Below are 14,525 nucleotides of genomic sequence, written 5' to 3'. Positions count from 1 at the left end.
TATTGGAATTGGATATTCAATCTGGCTATAAGCTTCTGCAAATTAAATCAGATCATATCAAATCTAATCAAATTTTCAAATGCAAGGCAAAAGGTTTTGACATCCAATCAAGCAAATCAATTATTACGTTATGTCTTCAACTTTGAAATAAATCTTTAGAGAGTCCAATATTAAATGTGTTGCTTGATCCACAAGTAACAAAATAAATCTTTTGGAACTATTGTAACTCATCTTCTAAAAATAGAAATAACACAAACTGCAATATCATAGTAACATGTTACGTCATCTTGTCCAACATCTTGCTGAACTTATTGTTCCGTATCAAATTTTGGAAAGGGTAGAAGTTGTTACTTATCAGGTGGTCTTGCCACCTAATCTTTCGAATTTGCATGATATATTCTATGTTTCACAACTTCAGAAATACATTTCAGATCCACCTCATGTGTTTTCGATGGATGACATACAAGTTCGGGATAACCTTACGGTCGAGACATTATCGGTGAGGATCGAAGACAGTGAAAAGAAGCAGTTGAGAGGCAAATATATTTCTCTCGTGAAGGTGGTTTGCGGAGGAGCTGTCGGAGAAAGTATGACCTGGGAATTAGAGAGCAAGATGCGGAAATCTTATCCGCGATTGTTCGAATGAGGTCATTTTCGAGGACGAAAATCTTTTAAGTGGGGGAGAGTTGTAACGCCTCGTTTTTACCGTATTTATTTTTATAATTATAAATATGTGATGTGTTGTGTTGTGTGTGCTATAATGTGATTTATGAGGTAGAAAACCTTAGTATAAGGTGGTTGTGACGAGAATGTAAGGATAGAGGTATACATACACACACACACACACATATATATATATATATATATATATATATATATATATATATAGAGAGAGAGAGAGAGAGAGAGAGAGAGAGTATAGAGAGAGAGAGAGAAGGGATCAAATTACACCCGAAGAGTTACACCACGAGTTAGACTCGCTCATAATTTTATTTCAGATAAATATTTTTTTAAATTAATCGTTGGATGGAAACATACTATCATATAGATCATATCTATAAAATTTGAGATTAAGCTATAATGATTTACTATGTCAACGAATTACATCAAAATTAACGTTATATGAAAGTTCATTTTGACGTTAATCTTTGGATATCTTGATGGTATAGTAAATCATTATATATTAATGTCAAACTTTATAGGTATGATCTATGTGATATTATGTTTCAATCCAACGATTAATTTTAAAAAAATATTTATTCGAAATGAACTTATGAGCGAGTGTAACTCGTGGTGTAACTATTTGAGTGTAATTTAATCTCTCCTTATATATATATATATATATATATATATATATATATATATATATATATATATATATATATATATATATATATATATATATATATATATATATATATATATATATATATATGTATTATTAAGATTGTTACTATTATTATTTTTATTATTTTAGTAATAATAATATAGTTAGTAATTAAATAAATTGGATTTATCAAATAATTATTTAAAAAATAAGGAAAGACAAGTTATGGATTATGGTTAGAGGTCCAAAGGTTAATATTGGAATAAGTGATGGAAGAGAGATCACAATTGTTATACGATCGTGAAAACTAGAGAAGAGGGAGAATGAGGAAAAAGAGGGAGAACACCAAGCTAGGGCAAGAAGATTGCTTAGGGAATCATCAACCAAGATAAGGGTGGTGTTCTAACATTATTAGGGATTGTATGATGGTGGGGTATGGTAGAGATAGCCAGTATAACTATATATTCATGTTTGTGCGAAATTGGATTTTTGATGTGTATGTGATATTGTGAATGTTGATGATGATCTTGTGTTAAATCCTTTGAAATTGATGATATTATGATTAATTGATGAATGAGAATGGTGTGTAATGTCTATGTTGAAATCATACAAGTGAAAAACTATTTTGGTGTCAAAAGTGTGATTTTTGGGGTGTTGGGAAAGAATTTTCGTAGTAGAAAAGTTATAGGTTTTGGCTCAGCAATAGGTGTAACTGAGTACGCTTTTGGCCGTAACCGGTTACACAATGTTTTTTTTGGGGTATGGGAACGAAAATGTGAGACGGTAACCGGGTACAATCCTGATTGTAACCGATTACCACTGAGTATTTTTGACATGGTCCGGTACTGTAATATAGTGTAACCGGTTACCCGTTTGGCTGTAACCGGTTACCACTGAAGCTGGTAGTTTTTCAAAACTTGTAAAATCCATATCTTTTGACTCAAGGGTCCGTTTGATGCACCGTTTGGACCTACGGGAAGGTGAAAAATTGTACTTTATTTTAAGAATAAATTAGGAACATTAGGGAATGATTTTTATGAAATAACTATATGAGTATGATGCCTTAGTATAATGCGTGCTTGTGAAGATGATACTTGAATTGACGAGGTTTGTGACACGATGATGTTCGCGATGTGATATAACTGGTAATGTGAATGGTAGTCGGTATTAATGAATCTTCTTGATGTGCATGTATTATCATTGCATAAGTTGTTGTAGCATACCGGTGTTGCATGCATTTCATGATGATGTGGCCTTAATGGCAAATGGCGATGTGGCTTTAATGAAAAATGGCGATGTGGCCTAAATGGAAAATGACCATGTGGCCTTAATGGCAAATAGCCATGTGGTCTTATATGGCTATAAGCGTCGTGTTATGGCACCACATGCATAGAAACAATGAAGTTGTTCTCATGGCATTTGTGATGTTGTTGGTGTATAAGATGTGAATTGTATGAATATTTGTTGTAAATATTGTGTATGTAATGTGTATTATTGATCAGTGTTGATGCGTCAAAGATAAATAGTACAATTATGCATGTTATACCTTATCTACTTTTTATCAAACTTTTGTTTATATTGTTATGGTATCTCACCCTTCTGTTTGAATGTTACCTCTACGTGGGTAACGTGCAAGTGATATGCATTAGATGAAGTTAGTCGTTGTTTATTTCTAGTCGGCGTTGTGCTTTGATACGTAACACCGGGGGAATGAACACTTGCTTGTTTTGCCTAGTTGTTATTTTTTTGTTTGAAGAATTGTGGGAGTGTGTAAACTCTCTTTTATTTAGTAAATGTTGGTTATGATGTTGAATAATGAACATGATTTCTTTTCTGCTGCAATAATAAAAATTAAGGACTATATTCAAAATGGTGTAGGTTCATCCGAAAGTGTGTTATGCATCTATTTATATATACTTGAGCAAATTTGTGATATGTTAGAAGATGTGACATCCTATTCTTAATGATTTGATTTGAAAATTTATTTACTCTAATTTTGTTAAATTACCGATGGGGAAAATAGGGTGTTACAATAGTGGTATCAGAGCAGGTCGGTCTGTTTAGCCAAGTTGTTGAGTTAGTAGAGTAGTATGACAGTCGAGTACTGTCGATTTGGTTTTCTAATCGTTGTTTGTTGTTTGGTTTGAAGTAGAAGATGGCTGGAAGAAATGATGATGCAATTGATGATGCTGCCTTGGAAGCAATGGCTCAAGCTATGCAGAATCAACCTAACGTTGGTGCGATTGACGAGTCCCGCAGCTTGGCAACTTTCCAAAGAGAGAACCCGCCTACTTTCAAGGGTAGGTATGATCCTGATGGGGCACAAGCTTGGCTCAAAGAGATGGAACAGATTTTCAGGGTGATGGATTGCTCTGCGACGCAGAAGGTAGGACATGGTACCCATATGATGGCTGGAGAGGCTGATGACTGGTGGCTTGAGACTCGTCAGATGGTAGAAGTTACAGGAGAGGTTGTTACTTGGGTTGTGTTCAGTAGGGAATTTTTGAGGAAGTACTTTCCGGAAGATGTCCGCGGGAAGAATGAAATTGAATTTCTCGAGTTGAAGCAAATATATTTGTCGGTGGTCGAGTATGCTTCTAAGCTTGTGGAATTGACAAAGTTCTATCTTCATTATAGTGAAGTAACTGCTCAATTTTCCAAATGTATCAAGTTTGAAAATGGGCTACGCCCAAAAATCAAGCGAGCAATTGGATACCAGAAGATTCGTAAGTTTTCGGATTTAGTGGACATCTGCAGGATTTATGAGGAGGATAGTAAGGCTCATTACAAGGCCATGAGTGACTAGAGGGGAAAAAAATAATAGAATCGTGGAAAACCTTACAATGCTCCAGCGGGTAAAGGTAAAATAAGAGTTACAGATGGGAAGAATTCAAGTGAGGGAGGCGCTCCTGCTAACGTTAGATGTTTTAGATGTGGTAAGTCGGGTCATAAGAGTAATGAATATACTACTAAGTTAAAGAGGTGTTTTGGTTGTGGCAAAGTTGGGCATGAAGTAGCTGAACGTAAACACAAAGAAATTATGTGTTTCATGTGAAGTGAGGAAGGACACATCAGTACTCAGTGTCAAAAATTGAAGCGAACTCAGACCAGAGGGAAAGTTTTTGCTTTAGATGAGACTCAAACATCTAGCGAAGACCATTTGATTAGAGGTATATGTTTTCATTAATAGTATTATGTTAATTACTATTATTTATACCGGTGCTACTCATTTTTTTATTGCTGCCGATCGTGTGAAAAGATTGGGTCCCGTGTTATCCTATATGAATGGCGAAGTCACTACGGGTGCGCAGTCCTTGCTCGAGCAGATATTTCTTCCTAGCATAGATGGTAGAGACCTGGATGGCTTCCCGATTGAATCTCTCGATGTAGACTTGGAGTAACTCGTTTCTTCATAGCATCAGTCGTCGCCTCAGATTTTGGATGGCGACAAGAGGCGATGAAGTACCTCGATAATTGCTTCCCTAGGTCCTTCCAGGAGGTAATGGATTTTGGGGAGAGGCGTTTGTACCAGACCATGGAACCTTTCCTCAGAGTAGTAGGAAACAATTTATACTTGATGACACCTCTGACGTTACGGTAATCAAGCAGAGCATTTATGTTTTTTAGGTGCTCATTAGGGTTGTTGTGATGTCGTATATTCCCAAGTTCAGTGGTTTTTCCAATCCCTTGGGAAGGGGAGTGTCCATGATAGCTCGGGATAATGGACCGCGGGGGTCATCTTCACCACTCTAGAACGACGACTGTGACAAAGAGCGGTTGTGCCTCCCTCGCTGAGGGCTGTCCTCATTTCATGGCAATGAGTTCCTCGGCCGACCCTTTGTTTTGTGTGAAGGCGAGTGACAGTTGTCATCTTTCCGACCGACCCTGTTCTTCTTGACCTCCAGCAAGTGTCGATCCTCGTGGGGACGAGATCGGTTATGTTTTTTAGGTCACCGCGGGCTGCGGCCTCTCCAACGCTGGACGACGACCCGATTACCGAGGCGAGGGCTTCCGAAGTCGTACTGTTGCTGTCTCCGCGGGGGAGAGTGTGAGCGAAGATCCTTTTTTAATGCTCTGATCCTTTCATTCTGCTGGTGGATCAGAGCGTTGGTCTAGTTGAGTGTTGCGATCAAGGCCACCGTTGTTGGGTCAGTATTAGGTTGCATAAGAATTGGCTGAAACTTCTCCTGTGTGTTCTCTGGATCCTTATGGGTTTTGATGAAATGGACGACATTGTCGTCGAAGGAGGGAGAAGCAGTTTTCCCATCCATCCTTAATGGGGAGCCTGTCTCTACGAATGAGGTTTCATTGTCGTTATTAAGGTTACGGACGGGAGAGAGGACGGTTGTGGTACCACCAGTGTTGGTTTTGTCTTGACCGACCATGATTGGTTATTGCGATTTTGTTTTAGTCCTTCAGTTTCAGAGAAACAAGGGTTCCCAAAGATGGCGCCACTAATCTTATGGGGATTAAAATGTAGGTGAGGTTGACGGGCGTCGTAGACTTGATGAATTCAATGGAGGAGGGGAATGTACCTGCAGACACTCTGAAGCTCAAGTAAGAATGAATGAAGAGGTAGAGAGTAAGGTTAGAAGTAGAATGGAATATCTAAACCTCCTGTAGAGGAGTGTATTTATAGTAAACCACTAGCGCTAGGCCAATGGTCTTTGTTATGGGCTGAAAGTCCAAGTCCATAACGAATGACTGCAAGGATTTCCACGTGAGTAGTGATGAGCAGCACATGCTCATCATCCTGGGTTAACTACCCCGCGAACTCCTGGTTAAGGGTGGACTTGCCCGTTATGGAGGGCAAGACGATTTCTTCATCGATGCGAAGAGTGGGAAGCAGCTGATAACGTGTCCTCGGGCAGTGGTGGAGCCATAAATATTATAAAGCTTGGGCAAAAATTTAAAGACCGCAAATTTACATTGGCCTTTTAAAAAAATAAAATAAATGCAAATCTTAAATCGTGGGCCTAGAACCTAACAAAAAAAGGTGTGCATAAGATATAATCTACCAATGCATTTGATAGCAAAGAAAAAATTTGTAATCAAGAAATGTAAGTAGAACAAATTCATAACCAAAGGCCGAGAAGTTGGCAATTAGTTACCTTATTTTTTCCAATTGTTCAACCACATCAAGCATAGCATATATAGTCATTTTCTTCACCTACTACCGAAGAAAAATAAACAATCAGGAGAAGAAAGAAATACATAAAATCCCAATAAAAAACTATTGACATGGTGACGTGACAATAACATATAACTGAAATAGTTTGAGGATTAAGAAATCAAACATTCAACAAAGGATTTTTCCATATAAATTTAACCAATCAATACTATAAAAGTTAGAATCATGTGAGCAACATGGATAATTTAAGAATATATTGGTTTATCCTTATCTCATAACATCTTGATATTAAGGGACAATCGAAAACTAAATCCATTTGAAATAATCCAGATAAAATAGGAAATGCATTTATTAACATTAGTAAACATATAAACAGCAGGATAAAATCAAGATGAGTAGTATAGAAGACCTTCAACTTGTCCTCGTTGGACTTGTGATTTAACGGTAGCTTACGAAATTCCTCTGTCAAACAGAAGCATTCACCAACATTTTCAAGTGAGACAAAATCAAGTCCTACCTTAATGTATGACTACAAAAGACGATGCATGTACTGACACATTAACACATACATTTCAAACAACAGTTAGAAGAAAATCAATCAGAACATTATATCCAAAAAATAATTTGTAGGAAATTAGAAGTTCAAACTGTCATGCAGCGATTATACCCAATATTTAAGTTTTTAAGGAAAACAAGGAAATTTGTAAGATGTATGTATGTAAATTTTACCTTCAGATTCCTGACTTGGTGAGGACAACCGGCAGGAACAATAACAATATCTCATAGGCATAATTAACTAGAGAGAATAGTCAAAGATGTGAGTCAATTCAACACCATAATTAACAATAATTCAGCACCATAATTTGTAAGAAACGAGAGCGAAAAGGAAAATAAACTTGGTTGAGGCAATTTACTGAACACTTTGAGTGCAAGTTGCAAAACGGTGATAACGACAACAATTCGATACCGATTCATAAACCACATCTTAAACTGCGTAATCTATACACTCAAAACAGAGACGAAATAGCATCACAACCCAATTCATGTTGGATCTGCAAAATTTTGCAACATTGACACAAATTAACAACAACTTAGAACCATACATCATCAACTTGCATTTCAACACCGATGCAATCCATCTTCATTATAAAGCAATCTTTAACAACCTTCAATATCTGCAAATCGAATCATCAACAACAAGCATCTAATATAGATCTGAAACTTCCAAGTTTTCTTCAACACCATTATTACCGAGCAAGTTCCTTGAAGCCTCATAATCGCATCAACATAACGATTCCAAATTCAAAACAAAGAATAGAAGAATAAACAAGAAGAGCTAAAATAAAATAAGAGGAAAAGAGGAGCAAATCGGGACTAAAAGTCTTGCTGTTAAATTCGTCGGAAGTGATTTTGTCCGGATTCGTCTTGTTTCGCACCTTCAACCGTCACAAAAAGCTGCCATTGAACTGCTTCTTCCTCCTGTTAGAATAAGATTGAGAATCTATGTTCAAAATCTAGTTTTGATGATAACAAGCATATATTTTGTGAGTAACAATTTTACTACTAATGGTTTCATTTAGTGTGCAAATATTATGTTATAAATCTTATACAGGAAAAGAGTACAACAACTACATCAGAAGCTTCAAGGAAAATGAACAAGAAAGATCAGCTGCAAGAAGCGTTGCAAAAACATCAGAAGATCACGCAAGAAGAAAAGATCAGAAGTTCTGATATTCGAAGTTCTGAAGATACAACGCTATGACATGCAAGTTACAAACATCAACAGAAGTCATACAAGCCAATGAAGAAGCTACAGCTTAGCATATAAAATTGAATAAAATACAAAGAGTTGAAAATCAAAGGGAGAGCCGTTAGAAACATCATCACGTGCAAAAAGGTTACAACATTTAAAAGGAACTTATTCCAAGGTTAAAAGAAGAAGCAAGCTACATGCAACACATTGAAGAAAGAAAAACCAGAGTAGCACGCCACAAACTGACATCAAGATAAGGTTTTGTCATGGACACATGCAGCCAATCAATACGAAGCATTCAAATCCATACTAAACCAGATTGTAACGGCTACATTCCAACAGTAACTACTCATCAAGCTATAAATAGAACCAATCTTCAAACTTGATGTGTATGGAGTGACAACAGTGTATGTATCCATCCATCCTGCACTTAGTGAAGAATCAATCTATCCATAATGGAGAGTGAGTGATCATCCATCCCTTAAATGGATCCGGAAGAGAAAAAGAAAACATCCAATAAGGATCATCCATGGAGATAAGGAGAAAGTGTGTAATCAAAGATATATTCTGCACAAAAGAAGAAGAAAGAATCTGCATAATACATTTGTGTACTTGTAGATGAAGAAGCTGAGCATGTACATCAAACGGAAGACATATGAAATCATGCATCATAAGTTATATAAGAGGCGACACATACTCAATATGTGATGAATTAATCCATAGTGTTGTTATACACTAATCATCGGCCTAAGTGAAGAAGACATTAGAAGAAGAAGAAGAAGAAGCTAACTCTGCTGTTAAGCAAGCATGCTTCATTGGAGACTATGAAATATACTCATACTTAATCAATGCCTAAATTGTTCATGTTGAATAACAAAAGTAACTGAATACATAGATTTGATGCTTGATAGTAATTCAGGTATACTTATGATCATCAACATGCCATCAAGCTGTAACAAGCTTTATGATCAGAATTGAAGAAGGAGGAGCTGAAGACCTATATGAAGAAGCACATAAAACAGAACTACTGTTCTGAATCTTCTTAAGGAAGAAGAAGCATAAGAAGCAATTCAAATAAGAAATGTTGCTCTTTATCTGCTTACAGGAGAAGAAGATGATGATCATTCTAAAGAAGCATTCTCAATAAGGGCTGTGTCTCTTCATTAGCTTTCAGAAGATAAAAGAGATCAAGCAAGAAGCATTAAACATAAGAGCTGAGTCTCTTAATCTTCTTATGAGAAGAAGGAGAAGATCTCAATCAGAAGATAAAAGAAGAAGACTACAAGTTCTATTATAACTTGTAATACATTGTAAAACACATAGAGTTGTTGCTCGTAGTGTGTAATATCTTAAGAACTTCTGATAAATTGTTTAGGCACCAAAAGTGACTTCCAGTCAGAGTGTCATAAACATATGTTCTTAAAGATAGGAGAGAATCTGCTTGAATAAGAAGCACTCTTGTAAAATCCAGTAGACTGATGAACGTTATATCCTGCTGGGATCCCTGAACGGTTCATCATCCAGGTTTAGTCACAGTGGTTTACTGTGCAGAGTTAGTCACGAGCAGCTGGCTTGTGCAGGGTTAGTCACAGTGGGTAGACTATGCAAGGTTCCTGAGTCAATGGACGTTATATCTCGTAGAGATCATTGAACGCGTCATTATCCAGATGGTTAGTCACAACAGTTGTTTGTGCAGGATGTGAGTCACGACGGAGGTTCATGCAGGTGTAATCATGATTTGGTTATATTGGATTAAAACCTCTGTTGAGAGACAAATCACCTGAAGAAGGTGGACTGGATGTAGCCTTAGTTAGAAAGTGAACCAGGATAAAAATGAATGTGTATTTTACTTTCTGCACATATCATTTTAACTTAGAACTTCCAAGATTTAATCCGCAGATAGGGGTGGAAATAGGCTAGGCTAGGCTAGGCTTTAGAAGCCCTGAGTCTGGCCTACGATAAACTTAAAAGGCCTAAGCTTGGCCTAAGGCCTATCAAAGGCTCAGTTTTTTGGCTTGGCCTGGCCTTTTTAAAAGCCTAGCCTGGCCTGAAAGCCTATTTAAAAAGCCTGTATCTCATTAAAGTTTTCAATTAATCTATATAACTTAATAAGTCTTGTAGGTTGGCCTATATATACATATATAAGTGAACCTATTTAGCATTTGTTATATATATATATATATATATATATATATATATATATATATATATATATATATATATATATATATATATATATATATATATATATATATATATATATATATATATATATATGGTAGCCTATTTAGCTTTTTTTTTCTAATATATATGCATACATGAACCAACTTATTTAACATATCTCTAATATATATGAAAATATAGGCCAGCCTATAAGGCTTCATAGGCTTTTTTAATAGCCTAAGCCTGGCCTATTAAATAAAATAGGCTTTTAAAAAAGCCTAAGCCTGACCTCTTTATTAAATAGGCCTGGCCTGGCCTAGGCCTATGTAGGCTGGGCTGTAGGCCCCTGTAGGCCGGCCTGGCCTATTCCCACCCCTATCCACAGAACAGTACTGAGCAAGTCAGAAGTTCTGATATCCTTTAGAAGTTTAAATGAACATCTTATTGGTTAAGTAGTTCTACATCTTCATGCTTCCGCAATATCTAAGCATAATCCAATAGATGACTATGTGAAAGAAAAGACGTTAAAGAAAAAGAAAGGGAATTTTAAGTGATAAAAAACACAATTCAATCCCCCCTTTCTTCTGTTTTTCTCCACCTTCACCACCGAGATAGAGGAAGGAAGAGCCTAGGAAACTGCCCTACCTAGCTGGGCGCTGGCTCTGCCATTATCCTCGGGTGAGGAGCAAGTAAGGAAAGTATGGCCCTAATGGGTTAGGCCAACCCTTTGGGTCGTCCTCGACGTAGGTGTGAATTGGGCTGTGCTCGGCGTTGGGCCAACCATAGGACCAGTCCAGAACAATGACTTTTACATAAATTGTGAGTTGTTACACCAACGATTGGAGACGACAAATACGACATTAATTTAATATTGTTAGAATTGTTGCTCTCAAAATGATTTATCTAAGTTGATCATGTACACCATAGAAATTTAATTGATCATTTAACTAAAGGTTCAACTAAAGATAAATTTCTAAAAACTTAGAAAAAAGTGTGATTACTCCCTATAAATAAATGAATTACTCGTGAGTAAGGATGACAAAATAGGATGGACTCAACGGGTCGACTAGACATGGCAATGGGGCGGGTCAGAGACGGTTTTTACCTCCCCAAAACCAAAACCCGGTTCTTCAAACAATCTCCGTTCCCTATCCCAAACTCTAACGAGGATAGAGAATTAAAACTCAAACCCATCCCAAATGGATTCGGGTTGGGTTCGGGTATCTCCGCCCCGCCACGATCCATTTAGTAAAATCAATTTTTTTAATAAAAATATTTATTTTTTTCAAAATAATTACATTACAAATAATAAAATAAAAAATTCAATACGTACATTTAAAATATTTTAAATAATAAAAAGAAATTAAAATATGAAAACATTGGTCGCATATTTAATATTTTAAATTATCAAAATTCAATAACAATATATATAATGAAATAAACAGGATGGATTCGAGGTAGGTACTAGTGTCCCTATTGTGGTGTCATTTTTTTACCTCCTCGTTTCACTTGGGAGGACGGCACGCTAAACCTTTCACGCGAAATTTGGAAGGAGAGAAGCGCCCTTGTGGGATGAATTTTGTTTCAGTTCTTCCTACGATAGCACACGGACTTTTTAATTATCCTACGAGGAGGAAGGGGAAAAAGATCTCAAATTAACCCTAGGAGTTTGCTAAGTGTGGGGATTCACCTAGACTAGAAGTTCTGGCGTTCGGGAGGTCGATTATATATAGGGAAGGTTTTAAGCACCCTACATATCCGTAGTACTCTACGGGAACCTTCTCCGTGTCTATGTGTTTGTGTTGCTGCTTGATTGGGAAAGTTTCTCCTTTGTGTTAGGAGAGAGAATTGAATTGATTTGAAATGAAATACAGATAGACTGACTGTTTTTAGTTTTTTATTAACTTGCTGAGATTCCTTGTGAATCTCATGCCTACATATCCCTAATGGAAGTCAGAGCCTTTTGTAGTTCGGGGAACTAATTAGGGAAATGAATTGATTTTTTTGTGTGCCTTGCTTGAAGCTCAAGGTTGAAGCTTTGAATTAAATCTCCGTTTACAGGAAAGAGACATGAAGTCATCTTTACAGAGAGGTATTTCTACTATTCCACCACAAACATTTAAAGTGACAAAAAGCTGAGTTCGTTTCATCAAGAGAGGGACCTTACTTGGTTGTGTGCAAGTAAGCCAGTCGCGCGTCTCTTGAATGAAAGAAAGATTCTCGACCAAATTAGGGAAAGTTGTACAAGTCTGGGGATGTGCCAGAGCATGCCTTTCAGAGTCCTAAATGGGAGAATGTTTGAAATTGAAATTGTTTGTTTGTTTGTTTGTTTGTTTGAATGTGGTGAGATAGGAGAAATATCTCTCTATAGAGTTAAGTCATGTCTATTTACTGTATAAAATATTTGATTTTGACTGGCTTATATGAGGCCCAAGCTTGAGGCTTAAAAGGTTTTTATTGACTCTGGGAGATGACTCCACTGGGAATTGACTTTTGACTGAGGAAATTTGTGTTCTGTATGAAGCCCAGAATTGAGGCTGACTCTAGTTGGAGAGTGTTTATTTTGTTTTGATTGAAAGGTTTATTTAGTGTTCTGTACAAAGCCCATAATTGTGGCTGACTCTACCTAGGGAGACTCTATCTTGTGCCTTGTATGGAGCCCAAGGTTGTGGGTGACTGCTGAGGAAACTGAGTATGGACGACTCTATTTTGTGCCTTGTATGAAGCCCAAGGTTGTGGCTGACTCTCTAGGGAAAGGACTAAAAGGGTATTAATCTTTTGACATAGAAGAGGATGTTTATCTGCCTTATACAAAGCCTAAGGTTGTGGATGACTTAGTGGGGAAAAGATCCTAAAGGTTAGAAATCTTTTGACACATGGAAATGATGTTTATCTGCCTTGTACAAAGCCCAAGGTTGTGGTTGTTTGATGGGGAAGGACTCACTGTGGAGACTCTATTATCTGCCTTGTACAAAGCCCAAGGTTGTGGCTGACTCTGGATAGGGGAGTATCTATGAGTAGGGTTTGTGACTCTAAGGGGAGTATCTGCCTTGTACAAAGCCCAAGGTTGAGGCTGACTCTTAATGGGGAAAATATCTACCAGTGTGGGATCTTTTGACTCTGAGGGGATCTTAGACTCTATTGAGGATTTCCCTATTGTTTAGAGACTAAAGGTTGATCCTTCTGAGGATTGTGCTCTTGTTAAGCAGGGATTGATGAATGAAAGACCCAGGTTTGAAGATTGACTCTACTGGGGAATTTGTTTGAGTTATTGACCTAGACTCTAATGGGGATTTTTGAAGGTTTGAAAGATGATTTGGAAGCTAACCCTTTCCAAGGAATTTGGATTTGAAGGATTAATTTTGGAGGCTGACCCTTTCCAAGGGTTTTTAACTTAGAAGGAATGATTTTGGAGGCTGACCCTTTCCAGGGTTTTTTAACTTTGAAAGATTGATGTGGAAGCTAACCCTTTCTAGGGAATTTTTCTTTAAAGGAATGATTTTGGAGGCTGACCCTTTCGAGGGGATTTTTACTTTGAAAGATTTGTTTTTGGAGGCTGACCCTTTCCAGGGGTTTTGACTTATGAAGATTGATGTGGAAGCTAACCCTTTCCAGGGAATTTGGATTTTTAAGGATGTTTTTGGAGGCTGACCCTTTCCAGGGGTTTTGGATTTTTAAGGATGTTTTTGGAGGCTAACCCTTTCCAGGGGATTTTGATTTTTAAGGATGTTTTTGGAGGCTGACCCTTTCCAGGGGATTTTGACTTTGAAAGATTGATTTTGGAGGCTGACCCTTTCTAGGGGATTTTTGACTTTGAAAGATTTGGGTAGCACTCCAATAATATGAAAGGATGAAAGGATTAATTGAGACTTATTGTTTAAAGCCCAAGATTAAGGCTGACTGTGACTAAGGATATTCAGATGTAGAACGTAGACTCTGCTAAGGAGGAAACTTAATGGAGATTGAGAATAAAGGTGACAGAGACAGTCCATGTATCTCTTTCCAAAAGGTGAACTCAATACTGAGATTGAGACATTCTTGGCTTATTGAAGTCTGGTTTAAAGAGTAGAAGAATCTCACCAGGGTAGGCTAAAAAGTGACTAAAGACATGTTCCTATGTTTATAAGAAACCTGATGGGTCCTTGTATACA

General features: G+C 37.1%; 2 protein-coding genes across 2 annotated transcripts; both read left to right on the top strand.

Annotated features, from left to right (window-relative positions):
* The first annotated feature begins 274 nt into the window (after window positions 1-274).
* LOC131613803 (uncharacterized) lies at window positions 275-646 on the top strand. The gene has a single exon (XM_058885444.1). The coding sequence runs from the start codon at window positions 275-277 to the stop codon at window positions 644-646; it is 372 nt and encodes a 123-aa protein (XP_058741427.1).
* A 2,884-nt stretch (window positions 647-3,530) lies between these two features.
* On the top strand, window positions 3,531-4,133 carry LOC131613802 (uncharacterized). Its single transcript, XM_058885442.1, has one exon. It carries the CDS (start codon window positions 3,531-3,533, stop codon window positions 4,131-4,133), a length of 603 nt encoding a protein of 200 aa, XP_058741425.1.
* Window positions 4,134-14,525: the final 10,392 nt, after the last annotated feature.

Source organism: Vicia villosa, linkage group LG6, assembly GCF_029867415.1.
Source record: "Vicia villosa cultivar HV-30 ecotype Madison, WI linkage group LG6, Vvil1.0, whole genome shotgun sequence".
Lineage (NCBI taxonomy): Eukaryota > Viridiplantae > Streptophyta > Magnoliopsida > Fabales > Fabaceae > Vicia > Vicia villosa.
Note: the sequence above shows the minus strand (reverse complement) of the source record. Positions and strands in the feature narration are given on the sequence as shown.

Coding starts and splice junctions, on each gene's coding strand:
- LOC131613803 (XM_058885444.1), top strand. CDS start 275: ATGTTACGTCATCTTGTCCAACATCTTGCTGAACTTATTGTTCCGTAT.
- LOC131613802 (XM_058885442.1), top strand. CDS start 3,531: ATGGCTCAAGCTATGCAGAATCAACCTAACGTTGGTGCGATTGACGAG.